At 57.3% G+C, this 21,972-nt stretch overlaps 1 protein-coding gene across 4 annotated transcripts; it reads left to right on the forward strand.

Annotated features, from left to right (window-relative positions):
- The first annotated feature begins 1,171 nt into the window (after positions 1-1,171).
- Positions 1,172-21,560, forward strand: PODN (podocan). 4 transcript variants are annotated; one of them, XM_036892985.2, is made up of 11 exons: positions 1,172-1,273; positions 7,399-7,715; positions 9,067-9,160; positions 10,500-10,564; positions 12,059-12,168; positions 13,164-13,320; positions 13,581-13,696; positions 14,255-14,912; positions 17,635-17,783; positions 18,769-18,985; positions 20,605-21,560. In XM_036892985.2, exons 2-10 carry the CDS (start codon positions 7,404-7,406, stop codon positions 18,956-18,958), a joined length of 1,851 nt encoding a protein of 616 aa, XP_036748880.1. In that variant the 5' UTR covers positions 1,172-1,273; positions 7,399-7,403; the 3' UTR covers positions 18,959-18,985; positions 20,605-21,560. The 4 variants fall into 4 exon arrangements, with proteins under 4 accessions (XP_036748880.1, XP_036748882.1, XP_057356199.1 ...); XM_036892987.2 differs by lacking the exon at positions 1,172-1,273 and adding an exon at positions 1,579-1,736; XM_036892986.2 differs by lacking the exon at positions 1,172-1,273 and adding an exon at positions 5,103-6,963.
- Positions 21,561-21,972: the final 412 nt, after the last annotated feature.

Raw genomic sequence — 21,972 nt, forward strand, 5'->3', positions numbered from 1 at the left:
GAGCATGTTGTGGGGGAAGATGTATGCCCTGTGGCTGCCCCTGGCAGCACAGCTAACAGAGAATACCTTCCCCACAGGGTGGGGGTGATTAATTAAGATATTTAAGGATTTATCACAGTGCTTGGCACTTAGTATTTGCTGGTTCTCATTGTGCTAAATCTTCTTTAGTTCGTGGGTTTTCAAGTCTGTAAAATCTTGTCCTTCTAACTTCACTTGAATCTAGGCTCAGTGTTGAGAAGAAAGGAGATGCACCTCTTGTGTTGGCCCCTGTCAAATCCTGTGAATCATACTGACTCTAAGTCTGAGTTCAGAGAGAACTGGGATTTGAGGACACAGAAGGCAAAATATTTCCCTTTCCCTTTTTTGCTAAGTTCTTGAGTTGTTGATGTAATGGAAAAGTTCTGGGTTCAAATCTAACCTCTACATTTGCCTGCTCAAGGTGCCTGTCTCATGATGGGAAGAACCCGGGGGGAAGGGGAAGCCTGGCCGTTTCACTCAAGTACTCCATCACTTACCTTTTCAAAGATGGTCTCCTTACCTGTGAGTGGGGGCAACTGGAGGGTTGTGAAGATTAGAGAGCAGTGGATGTGGTGCAGTCACAGTAGGGCAGCAGAATGCAGTGAAAAGTTTGGAAACTTCCAATGAAACACCCATTCAGGGCCTTGGCGGTTTAGGTCCCAAGTTTAAGTTATTTGTCCTTCTCCCTCTCCAGCAGGAGGGCAGCCAGGTGAGGTAGCTGTGGGTGCCCTGCCCACAGGCCAGAGCAGGTATGGGGGAGAGCCTGGCTAGGCAGTGGAGGTGCCAAGTACCACCTAAATCCAGCCCCACCGTGTTATACCACCAAAGCCCTTGGCGCAAAGCTGTGTTGCTTCAGCTGCTAGTAGTTAATGCTCCTTGGAAACGTTTTGAGCTCCTGGGAGCAGACTGATGCCACAACAGCCCACTCTTCACTCCCCTTGTCTCCCTGAAACAGGGATCCCATCCGCGTGCACCCTACGCCTATACCAATTTATCGACCTTCAAAGCTCACCAGACTGTGGGCCCAGGGCCAACGTGGGCGTAGGAGGGATGGGGAGGGTGGGGAACTTTTCCGGGAAGGGGCCCAACAGGGTCTTGGCTGACAGCCTGTTAGCTACGGCCCAGGACCCCAGGGTGGGAGAGTGAACAGAAAGGTACTCGTGCCTGGAGAGGTTGCAAAATCATCTGTTATGAGGAAGAAACCGAGCTCAGAGGCTCTTGCTGGAAGAGGCCCTCTTCCCGGCTGTCCTTTCAGGTGCTGGGGCCTAAAGGGGGTCCAGCTCCACTGCAGCAGGCTGGAAACTAGGAGGCGTTGCGGACTAGACACCCCGCCTTCCTCTGGTCTCTTGGAGAAGGGGAGGGCGTGGTACGGCGGCCCCGCCTGGGAGGAGCGGGGAAGAGGGGTCGGTGCGGCGGCTCTGCCTCCCCGGGAAGTGGGGCCCGGCCAAGCCCCACGCGGGGAGGGGACAGGCCCTCCCCTCCCCGCGTCTGTGGGGACCCTACGCCTGTGTCCGGAGGAGAACGGCGTCCAGCAGATGCATGCGTTGGGGAGGGGGGGCGAGGGGGAGAGGCGGGGAGGAGGAAACCCACAACAAAACTTGTGTCGCGGAGCGCACGGCTCGACTTGAATGGAAGGAGCCCGCGCCCGCGGAGCGCAGCCGAGACTCGGGAGGGCGCCTTCGGCCGGCGGGGCCGGGCGCGGCGCCGGCGCGCGGCAGGTACGGGGCGCGCGGGGCCGGGGGGTCGGGCCGAGCCAGGGCAGCGGACTCGACCTCCCCCGTGGTCCGGCCGGCCCCAGCTGCTGCCCCCGAGCGGGGTGGGCGCGGTCCGCATCTCGCGCCCTCCGCCGGAGCCCTGCACTTAGTGTACGACGGAGAGCCCTCCCGCGGGGCTGCGACCCCTCCGCGCCCGCGGCCCGGGGCAGGGGCCTTTTCTCCTCTCGGGCCAGAGGCTGGTCCCAGTCCCCGGGCTCCTCCCGCCGCGCACATCTGGAAGGAATCCGAGGGCGGACTGGAAGGACGCAGGCGGGCGACAGGGAATGCAGGGGGCAGGTGGAGCTGGGGAGGGGCGTGGACCCCTGTGCTTACAGCCGGGGCGCACAGTCTTTTCACGTCAGCTCACCCCAGCTAGACCACCCTCCGGCCTCTTTACAGGCAGACAGAGGCCCAGAAAGGGGCAGAGATATGCTCCCGGGACGCGCAGCCAGGTGAGGGGAGCTCGGGCTTCGGCTCCCCAGCCCAGCGCCTCGCGCTGGAGGAGCCAGAGCTCGCAGCTGCCGGCCTGGTGTCTGTCCACGAGGCTGCCTCCCCACTGGGACGGCTGGACTGAGGAAGGGCGCTGGGTGGGGGGACGATCAGCGCCTTCCCTGTAGTGCGGCGGAAGCCTGCCAGCCTGGCCTGGGACTGGGGAGCGGATCCTGGCGTCAGAATACCTGACGGGCCGTCAGGTGGAAGAGGAGGTGGTCGCGGCGGAGAGCTCCTGGCAGCCGCAGGGGCTGTGGGTGGGAGGCAGCTGCGGCCGGAACTTAGGGGAGGAGCAGGCGCTCCACAAGGGTTCTCGCAGCGAGGACTGTCCTAGGTCCGGGGGGCTTAGAGGGATGCCTGCCGAGGCCCACGCAGCAAGATCGGCTGCGTTTGGACTTCAGGGCAGCTGGGGAGGTGAAGTGGTGATCCACTCAGTTCCAAGAGCCACTAGTATGAACCGAAAAGCCTCTGGCTGGTCATGTCCCCTTTTAGGGCCCAGGGCCCAGTCTGCTGCAGCTTAGAGTGCAAGTTAAGAAATGTCTGATTCACATGACTGTTTTCACGAGATCTTGTCCCTTCGATTTAAATCTTACTGAGCATATGTTGTGCTTTTTCGTTGAATCTTAGGTAGGGGATACTGATGGTAGCAGTTTTAGGCCTCACAGAGTCATACATACAAAGCTCTGACCATGACCTGCCTGGAAGTCTTGATGGCTCCCTATCACCAGCACCTTAGCATAGTGGCTAATGCTCTTGGACACTTGGACCTCCAGCAACAAACTCATCTGTTTAACAGTCCTTAAATATGGTGGTTTCCCTTCCCCTTCCTTCTTCTTGCCCTGCCTTTAATCCCCACTTAAGTCCTTATAGGTGTTGAGGTTTGGTTCCCCCGAGGGAGTAGGGGGCAGAGGCAGTGGGTCCCAGGTGTTTTCTCAGGTTTCTCAGGAACGTTGTACGTTGCACCTGCTTGGTGCTGGCATTAGCTGGGCACATCACTGAATCCACATGAGGAGCCCCCACGTCCTTTGCTGAGACTAGTGAACAGAGGCTCAGAGCAGTGGAGTGACTGGTCCAGACTCACACAACCCTCAGGACTGGAAGCCATGTACTACTGTCCCTAAAGCTCTCCACACAGGCAGACTGCAAACCAAGCTGTACCCTCACCTGCCATTTGCTGTCCCCACAGTGTGAGTAGTTCTCACTAGTGGGGCGCCTCACTCTGGGACTTCCAGAGATCAGGGGTCTGCTCTCTCTGTTCTTCCACACCCAGTTCCAAGATGGCTGGGCTTACAGAAGGGGCCATGGGGGCTTATCTGGCTCAGCATTCTTAGAACAAAAAAAAAATTGAGACTCGGATGGGTCAGTGATGGGCCGAGATCACATGGTGGACTAGGTGGTGGAGCTGGAACTGCCCAGGAACCTAAGGCCTGAGGAGGAGGTGGCACTGAGGCCACCACTCTCTAAGCCCTGTTTGTCTTCCTCCCTCTTCCCTGAGTCCAGCTCATCCTCTCCATCCCTGCAGTCCAGCACCTCCCTCTCTGCCCAGTCCCGGCTCACTGTCCTTTGCCTGCACCATTGCACAGCTTCTGAGAGTTCCTTAGAAACCTGCCTATGTCACACTCCTCTTCAACTGCTCCCCGTCTCCCCTAAGCTAAGGGTCACTCTCCCTAACCTCCTTTCAAGTCCCTTCTTGGCCTGGACTTGCAGCCACTGACCACTTGTGTCACTCCTAGTCCCCAAGCTCTACCAGACACTATAGTGAGCTTTGCAGAGGTCACAGCATGGATTCTCTTGCACCTGGGCCTTTGCTCATGCTGACTCCCTTGCTTGATCACCTTTTCCCTTTTGCCTGATACTCATTCTTCGCAGCTACATAAGGCGTCACTTCTGGGAAGCCGTCCTGGTCCTCTGGTCCTTAGCTTCCCTCCATCACACTGCTGATGACCCTGGGATTATAATACTCCATTTACACATAGGCCAGCACAGTCCAACAGAAACATTATGTGATCCACAAATGCAAACAATGTATGTAATGTAAAATTTTCTAGAAGCCATGTTAAAAAAAAAAGTAAAATGAAAATTTTAACATTTGATTTGACTCAGTATATCCTAAATATCATGTAATAAATATAAAAATAAATGATATTTTATATCATGAATATTAATGAGATATTTTACATTCTTTTTTTATACTAAGTCTGAGTTCCATGTATGTTGTATTTTATACTTACATTGCCTCTCAATTTAGAGTAGCCATGTTTCAAGTGCTCAATAGCTGCATGTGGCCCTCACATTGGACAGTGTAGGCATACGCTGCTTTAGGGCAGGAGTCATGCCTGAGTGGTCTGTCTGCGTCCTCAGTGCCCAGCTGTGCCTGGCCCAGGGAAGGGCCCTATAGCATTGTGGTTAAGACCTGAGCTGTGAGCTTGATTTTGCCACTTTACAGCTGTGTTACATTGGCCAATCCCATAGGGCCTTAGCTCCCTCATCTATTAAGTGGAGATAACATTTTCAATATGGTTCATAGTATTAATGTAAATTAAGTATTTTTACAGATACAGTTTATAAATCTTAACAGATATAAAACTGAAGGTGAGGGAGGATAAATAGCTGGTCCACTGAATACACAGGATATGTGGAGAAGATCCTTCTCCTGGCCTCCTGCCCCTGATTAATTTGGGGCCTGTGCCTGTGCCCAAATATCCCCTCCCAGAGCCTGCTCTGCAGTGGAGTCAGACAGACGGGCAGGGAGGGGGATTCTGGTATGGTGATGGGGTTCTTGTGGCTGAAGGCTGTTGAGTTATCTTGGGGGTGATAATGGAATGGATGGTCTATAGACTGGCTGAGTATTTGCTGCCCATTTGGTCAAGGGACAGGGGAAGGCAGTGGGGATTAGTAGGGTGGGCCTAGGGCCAGGCTTCAGCATGCATGCATCACTTGCTGCTGCCAACTGATCCCTGGAGTTTGGGAGCTGCATGTATGCTGGGCTCCCTGGTTCTCTGCCAGGCAAGTGGCAGGAGCCTGAGTCTGCTTAGGCCTTGTACACCTATAGGTTCCAGCAAGCCTGGCTGCTGTCCATCTTTTGTCTCCATATACCTTTTCTTCTGGGGCCTCACAGGGTTCACTCAGTCTTGGGGGACAGCAGTTATTGTACGGGGGTCTGCAGCCCCCACCAGGCTGAGGCCAGGGTCCTTTTCTTCCTCACCTGTGTCACCTGTGCAACAGATGGCAAGGGGGAGATGGGGCCTCACCTTGGACAGCTGGCTGAGCCAATGAGTGAGTCCAAGCAGTTTGTGAAATACTGCAGCAACCACAGGGCAGCAGGAATTCACAGGAGACTAGAGTCTACAAGTCTGCTGGGACAAGGCGGGCTGGGACTGGACCAAAAAGTGCAAGCATTATCTAGACAAGGGGAGGGCAAGAAGCAGGGGATTCTGGAGTAGGCACTGCTCATGTAGCAGATATTAGGAAGGGCTAACATTTACTGAGCACTTACTGTGTGCATTATGTGCATCCCAGTGACTTTCATAGTCTCTCCATAAGGATGGCTTGGTTAAACTCCATGGACAGGTGAGGAAGCAGAGGTTTACAGGGTGACAAAACTTGCCTAAAGTTGCACAATGGAGAGCCAGAGCTGAGCCCACAGCCCCGGCTGTCTGGCCCCAAAGCTCTCCTTAAAGACATCAGTCTCATTGTTAAACTCCTAGTTTCCCCAACCCTCCCAGGCTCAACATCTCCTCAGACCCTTCTCTGCTCTGTGGGTTGGGGTCCTGGATCTAGTGGGGAGAGAGCTCGGACTGAGGAGTGGGTCCCCAAGCCCTGTGCGCTGCCACTTGCCTGCTCGTGTAACCGCTGCAGCAATGATGGGTGCAGGTGCCTTGTGTCTGTTACCTCGCTGCCTCCTTCCCATAGATACATTGTCTGCATTGTCCAATGAGTGGACTGAGGCCCATCAAGGTCAGAGCCGCTGAGTGGTGGAGGGGGGCTCAGGCTGGGGGCTGCAGGACTCCAGAGTCAGGGTACCTGAGTTACTGTCTGTCCCAGTGCACCACACCCCAGAGATGTTTTCTGAGTCCCTGTAAAGAGAACTCCAGGGACCAGACTGGAGCCATGTTAGGCCCATAGGCTGCTGGGATGGTGGAACCCCTGCATCTTCCTCAAGGTCTGAGGTCAGCCCCTATACCCCCATCCCTACACCCTAGGGGGACCGTGCTGGGGACTGGTCTCCTGCAAGTGCCAGCAGTCATGTAAACACAGCAGGGCCTGGTGAGGGCAGCTGAGGGTATAAACACCAGGAAGGGGAGGTCCTGGGGGCAGCAGCAGCTCCATTTACTGATGCCTCGTCTGTGTCCAGCTCTGGGCTGGGCCTCCACCCAGACACAGAGAGTGGCTCACAGCCCTGTGTGGGGGAAAGACACCATGTAGTCATAACCCAGCCCAACCCATGTCAAACCCTGGAGTGAACAGGGAGCTCTGGGGCAGCTCAAAATCTTCCCAGAGGACACAATGCTGGAGTTGCTTCTTGAAGAGGATGCTGATTGCACTAGAGAGGGGAGGGCATTCCTCTCTCCACTAGAAAAGTAACAGCATGTGCCAAGGCCTGGAGAGAGGAACTACCAAGTAGGCCTGCATCACTGGGACTCGTGGGCAGGGGGAGCTGGAAGAGAAGCAGGGCCAAGTCCTGACAATCCTGGAGTGGCAGGTGAGGAGCTGGGCCATACCCTGCTGGTGCTGACCTGCTGTGGCCTGTGGCTGCTGGAGGAGGGACAGGGCTCCCAGCACTGCCTGTGCCAGGGCAGCAAGACCTCAGCAAGGTCCTGGCAGAGCCCTGCAAGTCTCAGTTCTTCCTAGGGCTCAGCTTTCCCTTCTCTGAAGTGGGGGTACGGATTCTTTGGGCCAGGCCTGGTGAGAGTTGTGGAAGGTTTGGCAGACCTGCCTAAAGAGAGGGCTTCACCTCACCCCCACCCATGTAGAGGGCAGCCCTAATGGGGCGAGTGGGGAGGGGAGGGCAGCAGCCAGATGCATGCCCAGGACAGGTGCAGAGTAGGCTCTGCCTCATGCCTTAGGGGGTTCCACTATGACTTCCGTGGGCCCTGAGCCCTGGTGCGGAGGAGGCTCTGACTGGCGCCCCCTGCAGGCACCATGGCCCGAAGCCGGGCTCTGCTCGTCTTGCTGCTATTGCCGCCGCAGCTGCAGCTGGCAGCGGTGCTCGCCGTGAGGGCCCCAGGGTTTGGCCGAAGTGGTGCGCATAGCCTGAGCCCCGAAGAGAATGAATTTGTGGAGGAGGAGCCGGTGCTGGTCCTGAGTCCTGAGGAGCCGGGGCCTGGCCCAGCCACCATCAACTGCCCCCGGAACTGTGCCTGCTCCCAGGAGGGCGTGGTGGACTGTGGCGGCATCGACCTGCGTGAGTTCCCTGGGGACCTGCCTGAGCACACCAATCACCTGTCCCTGCAGGTGAGGCCGGCACTGCAGTGTCACCAGGGCTGCCCACTCCGCTCAAGCTCCCTTTGCTGGTCCCAGAACCCCTAGGCCACAGCTCCCTCCTTGCCCCAAGCCCCAGTACTCGTGGCTCTCCACCCCCAGACAGGGTGCGAGGGCAGGTTGGATGTAGGAGTCTGGCCCCACCATGGGGCATCCCCTCTGATGGCCGGTCATAGAGCACCCCGATGTTATAATTGTTCTGTTTCACTTGGGTGAGTCTGGGCTGAGGCCCGTAAGTAGAATCAGGCCCTGTCTGAAGATGGACACAGACCTGCCCAGCAACTGACCTTCTGAATAGACAGGGCAGCTCAGACACCATTACAGGCCAAGAAATTGAGGGAAAAGCAGGCTCCCATTGAATGCCCTGGGGACTCCGAAGACAGAGTACTCTCCTGGGGTGCAGGCCAGATTTTGGAGCTTCAAGAAGTAGGACATGGCATTCCAGATGGGGGACTCTGGGAACACTAGTGTACCCATGACCACTCTGTGTAGCCCAGTAGCCCTGGGGGAGAGGGAGAGGCTGTTACACCCATTTCCAAAGGAGATCAAGCCCAGCAAAGGAAAGTGAGCTGCCCAGGGTCACAGAGCACTGATGGGTCTGGGTTGGCAGTGGTGGGAGCCCAAATCCAGGGGAGCCTGTGAGGGAAAGGGACAAGTTGAGGACAGCACTAATTGTTGATTCATTCACTCATTCATTCATAAAATATCTCTTGGGTACCCACTCTACACCCCTGGTCCTGTGTCAGAGCTGCCCTTGAGGCACTAGTTGTGTGGGAGGCAGAGACCTAAGTAAGTAGAGGTAACAGATGGAGATGGGAGGATAGTATCGTGGAGCACAGAGAAGCTCCTAATCCAGCCCCTGATCCAACCCAGGAAGGCTTCTGGAGGAAGTGGTACCTAACCCAGGCTCTAAAGTGTTCTAAGTGGAGTGGGGACTGCAGGGCTGAGAAGGGAACTGAAAGTGGTTTCTGGCTTGGAGGTGGGGAGAATTGGCTGTGGATGCCTGTCACCAAGTGGGAACACACAGGGAGCAGGTCTGGAGGGGAAATGGCACTCCAAGTTTGAGCTGCCTGTGGACACCTGTGTACGGGCTCCTGGAAGGCAGGTCCCACACTCTGTGGTCACTGCTGTGCCTCCAAAACCCAGGTCCAGGCTGGCCTGGAGCCGGGTCCATCTGCATGTGGGAGAATCCCATGGGAGTGCCCAACACAGAGACAGGCTCCTAGGACTGGGGTTGAGGCTGAGGGAGGGGTGGGCCTTTCATGGGGTAGGAGCCCTAGACAGCCCCCAAGCTACCTTTTCACCAGCCCTTGCCTCTCCCCAGAACAACCAACTGGAGAAGATCTACCCTGAGGAGCTCTCCCGGCTGCACCGGCTGGAGACTCTGAACCTCCAGAACAATCGCCTGACCTCTCGAGGTGAGGGATCACCCAGAGACTGGTATGGGGGCACCAGGTGGGGGACCAGGCACCCATGGGGAGACCTCTGTCCTGCTGACCCTGGAATGTGGGAAAGAGCAGGCCTGGGCTGGGCTGCTGGGCAAGGGGCTCCATAGGAAAATAGCCTAAAAGCCACTCCTCAGTGTTTCTGAGACCTGGGAGTTGGGTCAGGAGAGAAACTTGAGAGAATCATAAAGTTCCAGAGTCTTTGTCAAAGACTCTTCAGTTCACAGACAGCCTTTAGAATCAAAGCATTGTAGAGTCCTCGCATTGTAAAAAGTTATTTTTTCTTATGATGACCATAATTTATGATTATAACAGAAAATTTGGAAATACAGAAAATAAAATGGAAAAGAAAAAGCCAACTCACAATTCTGCCACTTGGAGTTAATCCCTATTGATATTTTGGTATAGTCCTTCCCATTTTTTAAAAAGCAACTCTGTTGAGATATAATTTCTATGCCATAAGATTTACCCAATTGAAAAATATAATTTGATGAGTTTTAGGAAATTTATGCAATTACACAACCATCACCACAATCCAAACCAGTTTTTTCTTCGTGTACTTTAATTCATAGCTGAACTTGTAGATGTCACGATTGTAACTGTTCTGTTTCCCTTTGCAATTAGCACAGCAGCATTTCTCATTTTGCTAAGAACTGAGTGGCCATCATTTTACACAGCGGCAGGAGGGTATTCTGTGGAGGAATGCCGCACAGTTTATGTAACTGTTCCCTCTCATTAGATTCTTGGGAGAGTCCCAGCATCTGAGGGGCTGGGAGCTCAGAACCGAGTGTCAGAGGCCGGCCTCAGGACTGGAGAAGGGCCAACCTGGCTGGGCTCCCGGTGACAGCATAGTCCTGACAGTGCATCAGCAAGAAGGGGCAGGGGCAGGGGCACGGAGGCTCAGTGGAGCCCTGCCCTGCTGTGGTGCTGGCTTTGAAGAGGGTATCTGACTCCCTGGAGCTGCCCCCAGGGGAGCACTCCTTCCTGGTAGGGAAGGATCTGGCTGGGTCCTCTGCCCCATGGCTAGACCTTATGAGGACCCATTTCTACCCAGGTGGCCTTGAGCAAGGTGTAGGATCAGCCATCTTCCCACAGGTGCTTCCCCTTTGCTCCTCTGAACTTGGGCCTCTGTGAGCAAGGGGCATGAGAATGGGCTGGGCAGGCCTGTTGGCACCGGTTGGGAGGGATCAGAGCTCGGCCTGCCCTCCCCAGCCCTGGCCAGTGGGGTAGGCCTCGGTGGGGCTCAGTGCTGGCATGCTCCCCTGTAGCGTCTCCTTCATCCAGGGCTCTGACTGATGCCTGTCCTTTGAAGGGCTCCCGGAGGAGGCATTTGAGCATCTGACCAACCTCAATTACCTGTACCTGGCCAATAACAAGGTGAGGGGCCTGCAACAGGGTGGGGATGTACTGCCCTGGCCCCCTGGTGTTGGGGGCCAAGCTCAGGGCCTCTTTGGGTCAGCTTCTGGGTCCCTGCTGCTGCTCAGATATGGCCCTGGGGTGACGGGCCCAGAGCCTACACCTTAACCCACAGCACCAGAGTAGCTAGATAGTGAAGACAGAGGCCAAGGCCTATAGGGTGTAGGGTCCCACTGTGCCCCACTGTGGAGAGGGGCACTTGGAGGGCTTCCTGGAGGAAATGCAATTTGATCAGGGCCATGAAACGTAATAGGATTTCATCCAGGGGCCTGGAAGGGGATGCCCTGAAGAAAGGGCAGCATGAGAAAAGGCACAAAGGCCCTCAGCCTCACAAAAGTTGGTGTGCCCAGGGCTCTGTCCAGCTCCTTCTCTCTCAGCTCCCTTGGGGTCACATGGACTGACAGTGTTCAGTACTGTCCACTTCTCCCACTTGAGACTCAGATCCACCTCCCTCCTGGCATTTCCCCTAGAGGTCTACGGGAAGTAGAACTCTGCTTCCTGCCCGCAGCCCCCAGACTCCAATCCTCCTGCAGCCTCCCCACCTCTTCCTGTAAAGGGCACCTCCAAGCCCCACTGGTCTGAGCCCCAAATCCAGGAGTGCTTTGCTCACCCACCTGCATTGCACTGGTCCACTGTCCCACCCCTGCTTCCTTGTCTGCGCCCTGGCTCCCCACAGCAGCCAGAGTAACCTTTAAAACCATCCCTGCTTCTACCCCTGCATCCTCTGTGCTTGCTTAAAACCCTCCTGAGGCTTCGCCTTCTGCCCAGAATGAAACCTACACTTTTCCCTGAGGCCAGCAGTCGGGCTGCCTGCCTCTCTTAACTCACTCTCACTCTGTGCCTGCTCCAACCCCGGCCGACTTCATCAGGGCCGGCACTCCCTGCTCCTGCTCTCCCCTTGGAGGGCATCTGTGATGCCATCACGCCTTCAGTGTGGTCACCTGTTCCCTGAGCACCCACCCCAGGTGTCCTCTGTCTGCAGCCCATTTTCACTCCCTAGTGGTTGTCACTATCAGATACTCCTATGCCTTGTTTATTGTCTTCTTCACTAAGATTTAAGCTTGAGGGTAGGGAGCAGGCTTTTCTCTGTCTTGTTCCCAGGACGTGTCCAGTACCTGGGGCTGTGCCTGGAATGTTGCAGACTCAGGGACGCTGCTGACTGAAGGGAGGGTGGACAGGGTGGGCCCTGTCGGTTTCCACTGTGGATGGACTGGGGCCAGTGTCAGGGAGCAATTAGGGGAGAGACCAGGAGGAAAAACAGGCGGGAGGCCCGGAGGGCTTTGAGTGCCAAGCTCAGGGCGGTGGGGAGCTGCAGAGGTTCAGTTTGTGTGTTATCAGGGTAGTGGGACTGGGAGGAAACAAATTAAAGGGGCCCAGCTGAGCAGCACACAGTAGGGTCCAAAGCTGGCTGCTGTCCCTCTATTGGCCTTTCTGACCCAGCTCTTCCCTTTCTAGCTGACCTTGGCACCCCGATTCCTGCCAAACACCCTGATCAGTGTGGACTTTGCTGCCAACTATCTCACCAAGATCTACGGGCTTACCTTTGGCCAAAAGCCAAACTTGAGGTCAGAAGATAGATGGAGCCCTGGGCTCAGGCTTGGGAGGGGAGATTTGCTGAGGCCACCAGCCCTGAGCCAGGCAGAGAGGACCCAGACAGGCCCTGGAGGAGGGGTGTGCTGTGCGGTGCAGGCATGATGCCCCTTGCTCAGGGCTGTGGTGAGGCTGCCCAGGGGCTGCAGGGGAAGGAAACTTCTTCCAACAGGCAGAGTCGTACCTCACTTTGAGCTGCTTCGGGATCAGTGAGGCCACAGCACGGGTGTGTGAGCAGAGGAGGGTGGTGCTGGGGGCACTGACAACCCCTGCTTCTGCTTCTGCCCCTGAATTTATCACCTAACCTGATTCTTTCCATCCCCCGAGGAACCAGTGTTGCTGTGTGTGGTCTCATCCCACAGATGGGAAGACTGAGGCCCATGATCCTCACACAGCAAGAACGAACTGTCTTCTGCGTATCTCTCTTGTTCCTTGTCTTTGCTCCCTCTAGTATATCAGCTCCATGAGGGCAGGGTCTTGTTGGTTGTGTCCACTTTTATTTATATCTTCAGTGTCTTAGAATAGTCCTGGCACGTAGGGGCACTCACTGTATACTTGCTGAATGAATGAGGGGTTACATCCTCTGAGCCAGGCCTTCTGCTGGGCACCAGGGACAAAGAAGTGGTGTGCAAGTTCCCATTTTCAGGAAGCCCCACAGAACTCAGAGCCAGCTTTGTGGGTTTGACAGGCAGGGATTCCAGTTGGAGAATGACTGAGAACCTTGAAGGGTATGGAGGAGCACCGACTGGGGGTCAGGAAATCCTATTTCTGCTACTAACCTGCCGGGTAACCCCTGGTGGGTCCTTGGTCTCCTGGGCTGTGGGGGGACTAACCAGGCGGGTTAGTTCAAGTGGGAGGAGGGTGCCCTCGGCCCCAGGCCCAACCTAAGCAAGGTTTGGAGGCCAGGTGAGCTGATGCTGGGGCCAGAGTTGGGGGTCCGAGTGGGTGAGGACCTGAGCCTCATCTCCAGGTCTGTATACCTGCACAACAACAAGCTGGCTGATGCCGGGCTGCCGGACAACATGTTCAATGGCTCTAGCAACGTCGAGATCCTCATTCTGTCTAGCAACTTCCTGCGCCATGTGCCCAAGCACCTGCCACCTGCCCTCTACAAGCTGCACCTCAAGGTGGGGGGCAGAGGGCAGGGAGGGGCAGGGACCACACTGGGGGAGATCCCAGGCTCATGAGGGCACATTGCTGAGGATGTGGGGCCTTGGGCGCCTGCTGGAAGGCACAGCGTCCACTGCTGTCAGCACATCACCCAGAGTGCTCTGGGCCCGGGCCCCCTCTCCCTGGCTCCCCAGACCCCTCCCACACCTCGTCCCAGGGCTCTGCCCTTCCGCTTGACTGTCCCTCATATTCCCTCCCCTACCACCCCACTCACCAGAACAACAAGCTGGAGAAGATCCCGCCAGGTGCCTTCAGTGAGCTGAGCAACCTGCGTGAGCTGTACCTGCAGAACAACTACCTGACAGACGAGGGCCTGGACAATGAGACCTTCTGGTGAGGCCCCACCTGGGCCCTCGGTGTGAGCACCTGCCTGGGAAGCTCCCCCTGGGGCCCACCCAGCCAGGTGTTCTCACCCACCTGGCCCTGTCAAGTTTCCTGGGAGAATGAACTTTGAGGTTTGTGCCTCTGCTGACATTTCTGTCCCCAAGACCAAGTGGTATGTACAGGCCAGGCCTGCCCAAACTCCAGCGAGGCAGGGAAGCATTTGCAGAGGCTGGCTTCTTGGTACAAAACAGAAACTCAAGCTTTCTTGTTAAAGACAAAAATACATTTTCGTTGTTTAGAGCCCAGGGTAGCCACAAGAGGCCTTAGTTAAACAATCACTCTTTAAATAATATCCTATGTGTCAGAAACTATGCTAGATCCTTCCTATGCCAATATATCATTAAATCAACCTGTGAGAGGTTCGGAGAGGATGGAGGTGCCCCAGTCAGCTGGTGGCAGAGCTGGGACGAAGTGGGGGCAGTTTCCTCGCCATCTCTCTGGGGAATAATGGTGGAAGCCAGCTCCATGTGGGCTCCTGCCCACTGTCCCAATTCTTTCTGGCCCTAGGAAGCTCTCCAGCCTGGAGTACCTGGATCTGTCCAGCAATAACTTGTCGCGGGTGCCCGCGGGGCTCCCGCGCAGCCTGGTTCTGCTGCACCTGGAGAAGAATGCTATCCGGAGTGTGGACGCGGACGTCCTGACCCCCATCCGCAGCCTGGAGTACCTGCTGCTGCACAGCAACCAGCTGCACGCCCGAGGCATCCACCCGCGGGCCTTCCAGGGCCTCAAGCGGCTGCACACCGTACACCTGTACAACAACGCGCTGGAGCGCGTGCCCAGCGGCCTGCCCCGCCGCGTGCGCACCCTCATGATCCTGCACAACCAGATCACCGGCATCGGCCGCGAAGACTTCGCCACCACCTACTTCCTGGAGGAGCTCAACCTCAGCTACAACCGCATTGCCAGCCCGGAGGTGCACCGGGATGCCTTCCGCAAGCTGCGCCTGCTGCGCTCGCTGGATTTGTCAGGCAACCGGCTGCGCACACTGTCCCCCGGGCTGCCACGCAACGTGCATGTGCTGAAGGTCAAGCGCAATGAGCTGGTTGCCCTGGCGCGTGGGGCGCTGGCCGGTATGGCCCAACTGCGTGAGCTCTACCTCACTGGCAACAGGCTGCGCAGCCGGGCCTTGGGGCCCCGTGCCTGGGTTGACCTCGCGGGTCTACAGGTAACAAGGAGGGGCAGGGGGCTGCTGGTAGGCTGCCCTGAGCCCACGCATTGGCGTCAGGGAGGTACCTGCTGGGGAAGCAGGGCCTTAGAGTTGGTGGGCCTGGGCCCTGCAGAGGGTCTCCGCATAGCAGTGAAAGGCAGAGTACAGCTGGTATGGCCAGGCTGAGCTCCCTACATGCAGGTACAGGCTTAAGGAGGGCTATGGGGATAAGGGGAGGGCATGGCTGCAGGTTAGGGGGCCCATGGTTCAGGAGGACTGGGGGAACCAGGCAATTCTTCCCAGAGAGTCAGGCTCACTCATCTGCAGGTATGGGAATAGGTGCCTGGAGAAGGCTAGGCTTGGCTGGGCTTGGGGCAGGAGAGGGCAGCAAGGCCAGCCAGGTGGCTGATCTCACCCATCGGCAGAGGGCTGGGTGCCCTACTTGAGGGCTTCTGGGGCTGGCGAGTGGGTGTGACTGCTGGGGCTGCTCTCAGAGTCATGTGGGGGGAGTGGCAGTGTCTGCCGTATGAATCAAATCTCTTCTGTTACAAATGCAGTTTCCCTACCCAACCAGGCAAAAGGGAAACCTCTTTAGAGAAACTTGGAAGGCAGGGCTGAGGGGCTGTGAGGTCAGGAACTGCCCCTCCACTGCTCTGCCAGGACCCTCTCCCAGTGCTCTGGGCTGCTCCTCCTTTCTCAGGGCTCTTCTCAAGTGTCACTTCCTGGGGAGGCCCACCCACGCTGCCTGCCACTTTTTTCTGTCTTGTTTTCTTCCTAACCCTTCTCCCTTCCGGGCATTAGGTCATCTGTCTGCTTGTTTGCTGCCTGCCCTCCCCACTAGGATAAGGGGCAGACATTTTAGTCTGTTGTGCTCACTGCTGGCCCAGGGCCTCAGCGTGGTAGGCTCAAAGGACATTCTTGGCGGGGGCCGGGTGGGGCGCGGGAGCTGTCAGGGTGGGATGTCTGAGTGCAGGAAAGAGTCCTGGAGAGTGCAGGCAGGGAGGTGGGGCCGAGCACTGAGGACAGAGCCGGGTGGGAGCTGGGGGAGGCAGCGGGCCTGCAGGAGCAGCCATGGTCTCTCATCTCCCAGATGGCCCCGCTGAGGGCCTGACACCAGTCTGACCACCTGAGCCAGTCCCTCTGTGGTATTGCTTAGGAACCTGTTCCCCAGGGGCGCAAACCCCACTGTCCTCTCCTCCACACCTGCTCCCTCTGCATTTTCTAACTTGCATCCACCTAGGCACCCACGGGAAACCTGGGAGCTGCTCTTGACGTCCCCTTTTCCAACCATCTGCCCCCCAGTGCCCGCTGTGACTAAGCCCAGCCAATTCTACCATCACATCTCTCTCTGCCTCTCTCCAGACCTGCTGCATATACCCCAAGTCAAACCACCACCGTTTCTTGCCTGGACCCTGGTGTCCTAGGAGCTCCCTACTCCTGTATTCCATATGCAGAGGGTGTCTAAAAAAATACATGTTCACCATAACACTCCTGTCCAGAACCCCTCTGTGGCACCTGTTGCTCTTAGAACCCAGACCAGAATCCTTGCACAGCCTTCAAGCCTTGGTCTTCCCCTGCTCCCAGCTGCTCTTCTTAGTTCCCCAGACGCACTGGGCATTGCCTATACCAGCTCTTCTGCTGAAGCATCTTTTCCTCCCTAATGTCACCTCCTCACTCATCCATTCCATGAGCCTGTAGCCTGTACCGAGCCCCCACCAGCACACAGCTCTAGGACTGGAAACGCAACAGGGAATAAGACAAAGGGAGCAGCACCGTCCTCCGAGAGCTTATATACCTAGGACTCAGCCCAAGTGTCGCCTGGCTTCCTGAGGGTGGGGCAGTGTCTCAGTGAATTCCATGTCCCCACTGCCCGTGGGCACTGAGGGTGTTGGAATGAATGAGGAAGCGGGGGAGCTGTGCAGAGGGAACACAGTGGGGAGCAGGGAGCCCTGCTGGGTAGGGGAGGTGACAGGGAGGCTCCCTAAGGTGTGTGAAGCTTGTGCTCCCCTTGAATCTGGATTCTTGGCCTCCAGTATCCTGACCCTGAGCCTCAGCCTATTGGGTTGGGAAGGGAGCTTAGAGATGACAGAATCCCATCTGGGGCTGCACAGGTGTGTGTTGGGGTTGAGGGTGTGCTGAAAGCCTGAGGGGCAGGCAGTGAGCTAGGCCCATGCATGTCCAGGCCTCCTGACTATTTCAGGTTCTGCTCTGGGAAAACCACCCCATTTCCTGGCTGCCTGATTCTGGGACTCTAGGCATGTAGTGACCAAGACTGAATAGCTTGGAGACTTGCTGCCATGCTGGGGTCACTGTGGGCCTCGAACCCTTGCTCTTGGCCCCTGCAATCCTCCCCACCCTCATCTGGGACCCAGTGGGGCAAGATTCAGAGACTGGAGGGTCCCTGGCCCCTGCCCTGCTGGTGTATTTAGTCTGATGAGGAGGACAGATGCATTGAAGAGAAAGGGCTGTAATGCCCAGACACCTTGGCTGTGAATTCATGGGGGAGGCAGAAGGAGCTGGGCAGGACAGACATCAGTTAGAGTAAAGGTTTGGAGTTGGGCTCACCAGGTCCAGCCCTGTACACTCCTTGGACAGATCTCTTAACTTCTCTGAGCCTCTGCTTCCCCTAGGGGTAGTTACAGACCCTAACTCACAGGGTTATGGTGAGATTTAGGTAGGCTGAGGGTTGGTGGGAGCTTTGCAGTTGCTAAGTGCTTTGACTCCCCGGTCACCCCTGCAGCTGCTGGACATTGCGGGGAATCAGCTCACAGAGATCCCCGAGGGGCTCCCGGAGTCGCTCGAGTACCTGTACCTGCAGAACAACAAAATTAGCACAGTGCCCGCCAATGCCTTTGACTCCACACCCAACCTCAAAGGGATCTTTCTCAGGTAGGAGTCCCCTGGGGCCCTGCAAAGCACCCTGGGGTCCACCTCAGCTCTAGTGGGATAGGGGAGGCACAGGGAACAGCTCACAGGCAGAGGTCAGTGTTAGAAGCCTGGCTTCACTGCTGACTGGCTGTGGACTGGGTGCATCTCAGAACCCCTGAGCCTCTTTTTCCTCAGCCCTTAAGGGTGGGGACAGTCCTGGCCAGACCAGGTAAGGTCACAGGCTTATAAAAGGGCTTCAGGAACTGCTTATAAAAGGGCACAGGAACAGTGACTGCTGTGTGCAGAGCCAGCCTTGGACCCAGGACAGCATGTGTCCAGTCCTCACGGAGCTCCAGGGCTTTAGAATGATTCAGGGACGCAGCTCCCCAAGGAGATGAGCTTCCATACAGCAAAGTGAGGAGCACCCTTCCCAACAGCTTCCCCCACCCCCAAATCAGAGAAGGTGACAGGTCAGAGATAGGCAGAATGTGCACTCCCAGGGGCTTTGAGGCCCAGACATAGGGGTGGAGTGTGACCTGTGCCTCAGCTCTTACTAGGGACTGAGGTTAGAACCCAGCCTCTGCCTTCCCACAGCTGGAGTCTGTCCCTGGCTCAGCTTGGCACTGGCCTTGACTATGTGCCAGGCACCAAGGTGACCCCAGGCTGGCAGCTCTAGAGCCTCAGACCTTGGGGTTAAATGCCAGAGGGCAGACAGAGAGGAAGCACCTGCCCCTGCCTGCCCCTCCCAAATCACAGTGAGAGTGTATGCAGAGGGAGGCCTGCCCCTCATCCTGCGGGTGGAGGTGCAGGGCCAACCCCTGCCCCAGAGCTGTGGCCCACTGCACAGCTGAGGTTGGACTCACCATGCCGAGCTTGGCAGTCCCTGCCTCTTGTGCTTGGTGCCACCGCCTGGAGGCCTGTTCCCTCCCTTTTCCCTTCTGGGGCCGGTGAGTGGGGACTCCGAGGGCTGGGCTCCTGGCACTGAGCCACACGGTGGCCCGCCCAGGTTTAACAAGCTGGCTGTGGGCTCTGTGGTGGAAAGCGCCTTCCGGAGACTGAAGCACCTGCAGGTCTTGGACATAGAAGGCAACTTTGAGTTCGGTGACGTTTCCAAGGACCGGGGCCGGTTGGAGGAGGAAGAAGAAGAGGATGAGGACGAGGAGGATGAGGACGAGGAGGAAGAGAAAAGGCGATAGTGTCAGGGTGAACCGGATGTGACGTAGGTAGGTGGTCTGTAGGGACGCACGAACTGCTCCTTTGCAGTTTCTTGTCCCAACCCCAGTCCGGGGTCTTTCTGCCCCCTCTTCACCATCTGTCCCTGCTTCAACTCCACGAGCATTCGGTAGGCGCCAGGCCCCGAGCAGAAGTGGGGAATAACAGCGAGCCTGCAGGAGGCCAGCACAAGCTGGGCTCTACCCGGGTGAAGGTGCCCCGGTGGGGCGGGCACAGGGGCTGGGGTGTGGAAGCAGGGAAAGGACATGGGGCCCCGGCGGAGGCTGCTGCTGTCATCGCAGCTGGAAAGGAGTGGATCCAGGGAGCGTAGACGACTCTGTCAAGAAGTTTGGCAGAGAAGAGATGAGGCAGGGTGATAGTGCGAAAGGGGCATGACGTTTGGGCAGGACTCTGTTTACCTTATGCCTTTTTGAAGGAATAGAGCTGGTTTGAATGCTGTTGGGAGGGGCCCGTGCAGAGGAGGAGTCAGAGATGGAGGAGAGGAGAGCCTGCTGTCCCCATCCCCGTGGGAACAGCCGAGGGACTTGCTTTGGCAGGAGAGGCAGTGCTCCTTCCACGGTGGCAGGAGGGGCAGAGGACTGAGGGGCTGCAGTCGCGTGCATGTTAGTGACTCGGTGGCTGGCCATGTAGTCACACCAGCCGGGTGCCTTCAGCTCCTGTTTTCTCTGAGCAGCAGGAGGTGCTCAGCAGGCCAGGGTGGGTGTGGAGGAGAGGGACGACGGGACCCGTCCATGGCTGGGGTTTTGGCCAGGTGTGTGGGACAGGAGGGGAAGGAACATGGAAACTGAGCTTATTGACAAAGGAATGGCTGTGGTCATGGATCCTGAGGTCAGGCTGGGAAAGGGGGGTGCGTCAGGAGAGGGCAATGGGCAGAGCCACTGGAGCTGCTAGGGATGGGCGTGGCGGCAGCCAGGAGGCAGGAGGGCAGGTGTGGTGTCGGAGTGAGCCAGGCTGGGGGCTGCTGGGCTGCTGCCGGGATGCTGAGTTGAAGTAGGGCCCGGGTCAGAGAGGAGGCCCAGGGAGGGGGAAGACTCTGTGGGTGGGTGACCGAAGGGTCCAGCTGGTGACAGAACAGTATGCTTGGGGGCAGTTATCCAAGAGTGGGGGCCAGGCCCTAGGGCAGGGCTTGGAAGCCACCTTGCTCTCCGCCCAGGGCCCAGGGCCCAGGGCCCAGGGGTATGATGGCAGAGCCCCTGCTCTCCAGGCATGGTCCTCTGGCAGAGCCACCCCAGTGACAGGGGTGACTGGTCATTCCATGAGGATGCAATGGCCCTCACAAGGGGGGCTGTGGAGCCCTGGGAGGGAGAGAATCTGCCTCCTCTGGAGGACATTGGCCATGGTCAGGTCTGGTGAATGGGGCCCTGGCAGAGGGCCCAGGAAGTGGCCAGAGGGCCCAGAAGCCTTCTGATCCACATCAGGCCTGGTCAGGCCTCATGAGCACCTCTTGGTGGGTGGCCCACTGGCTCTGGGCTCCCAGGGGCAGCCTCTCCTGCCTGCAATTGTCTGGCCCTCCCAGAGTCCCCTTGGGTGGCCGCCCAGCTCCCCAATCCACCCCCCACAGGCTGGTAAATCTGCCCTGGCCTCCCTGACCCTCCCATGTGTTCTGCAGGACAATGGACTACTGGACCCCTTTCTGCAGTGCATGCCTGTGCCCTGTGAGCCTCAACTCTGCCACACACACACAGGCACACCCAGCCCCATGCCCACCAGACCCCTCAACCCCCAGCACACAGACTAAACACACGGTCTCCCATCCCCACCCCTCCCGGCCATACATCCCACAGCCAGACAGGCACAGACACCACAACACACCCGCAAACAGCTGCATGTCACCTTCCAAACGGGTCCCACTCTCTGCCCCACACCCGCCACTGCCATCATGCCCTCTGACTCATGCACACTCAGGGAAGGGTCTGGCCCCACCCTGGCACTCACGGGTGCCCACCCCCTCTCCCATGGACATGCATGTATACACACACACACATAAGTCACATGCAAACAGTCTTCTGAGGCCTGTGCCACCGACAGCTCTTGCCCCAGCCAGAACCGGCCAGGACAGCTCGCCTTCTGCGTGTCCATCTGTCTGCCCATCCGCTGGAGAAGACACAGTTACTGCCATGCTCTCTGTGCCTGGGTGCCTGCCATGCTCTGGAACTCATGGAAGCTGGCTTTGTTCTTTCCCTCCCTTTGGGGACAGGAGCTTTTGGAACCAGTGCCCCGGCCAGCCAGCCTGCTCCCCAGCTGCTGGGGCAGCCTCTCCCTGCCATGGTCTGGCCAGCCACAGGCATGTCTGATGGCCAAGCCCCCCTGAGGGCAAGGGGGCCAGTCTGGCATTGCTGGGGTCGTGCACAGGAGTGAGGTGGGGGCAGCGGGGCTGGGTCCAGCAGGGAGGAAGGGCCTGCTGCCCCATGACAGGACTTCTTTATTCTTTGGGCTTGCAGGCAGCTCTGGGTGCATTCAGTTTTTCATTCTTTTTTAAGAAGAAAGTATTACAAAAACCTTGAACAAAGCTGATTTTTCTTGTTACAGAAAAACTAATATAAAAGCACTACCCCTTTCTGGCAATTTGTGGCTGTGTCTGTGTGTGCTTCCTGCAGGTGCTGGGCTGGTACCTGGCAGGGGTGGGTAGGGTACGAGCACCTCCACATCCGGCTGGATCAGCAGGAGTCAGTGTAAAGTTTCTGGGTGCCTACAAAGTAATCGCACAGGCAGAAGTCCAGGGCTGTGGGGTCAGAGGCCTGCCCTCATTCTGGCCCCCGGGACAGGCTCACGTGCCTGCTGGCTGCCCTGGCAGGCCTGTGCCCACTCCGATAGCCCAGACAGACCTGTGTACACTAGCTACCTAGACAAGCCTGTTTACCTCTGGCTGCCTGGCAGGCCTGTGCATACTCTGACTGCTCAGACGGGCCAGCCTGCGCTGACAGCCTATGCTAGCCCAATAAACAGATGCTGGCTGGAGTATGGTCGCAAAGCACAC

The sequence above is a fragment of the Manis pentadactyla genome, chromosome 4, assembly GCF_030020395.1.
Source record: "Manis pentadactyla isolate mManPen7 chromosome 4, mManPen7.hap1, whole genome shotgun sequence".
Lineage (NCBI taxonomy): Eukaryota > Metazoa > Chordata > Mammalia > Pholidota > Manidae > Manis > Manis pentadactyla.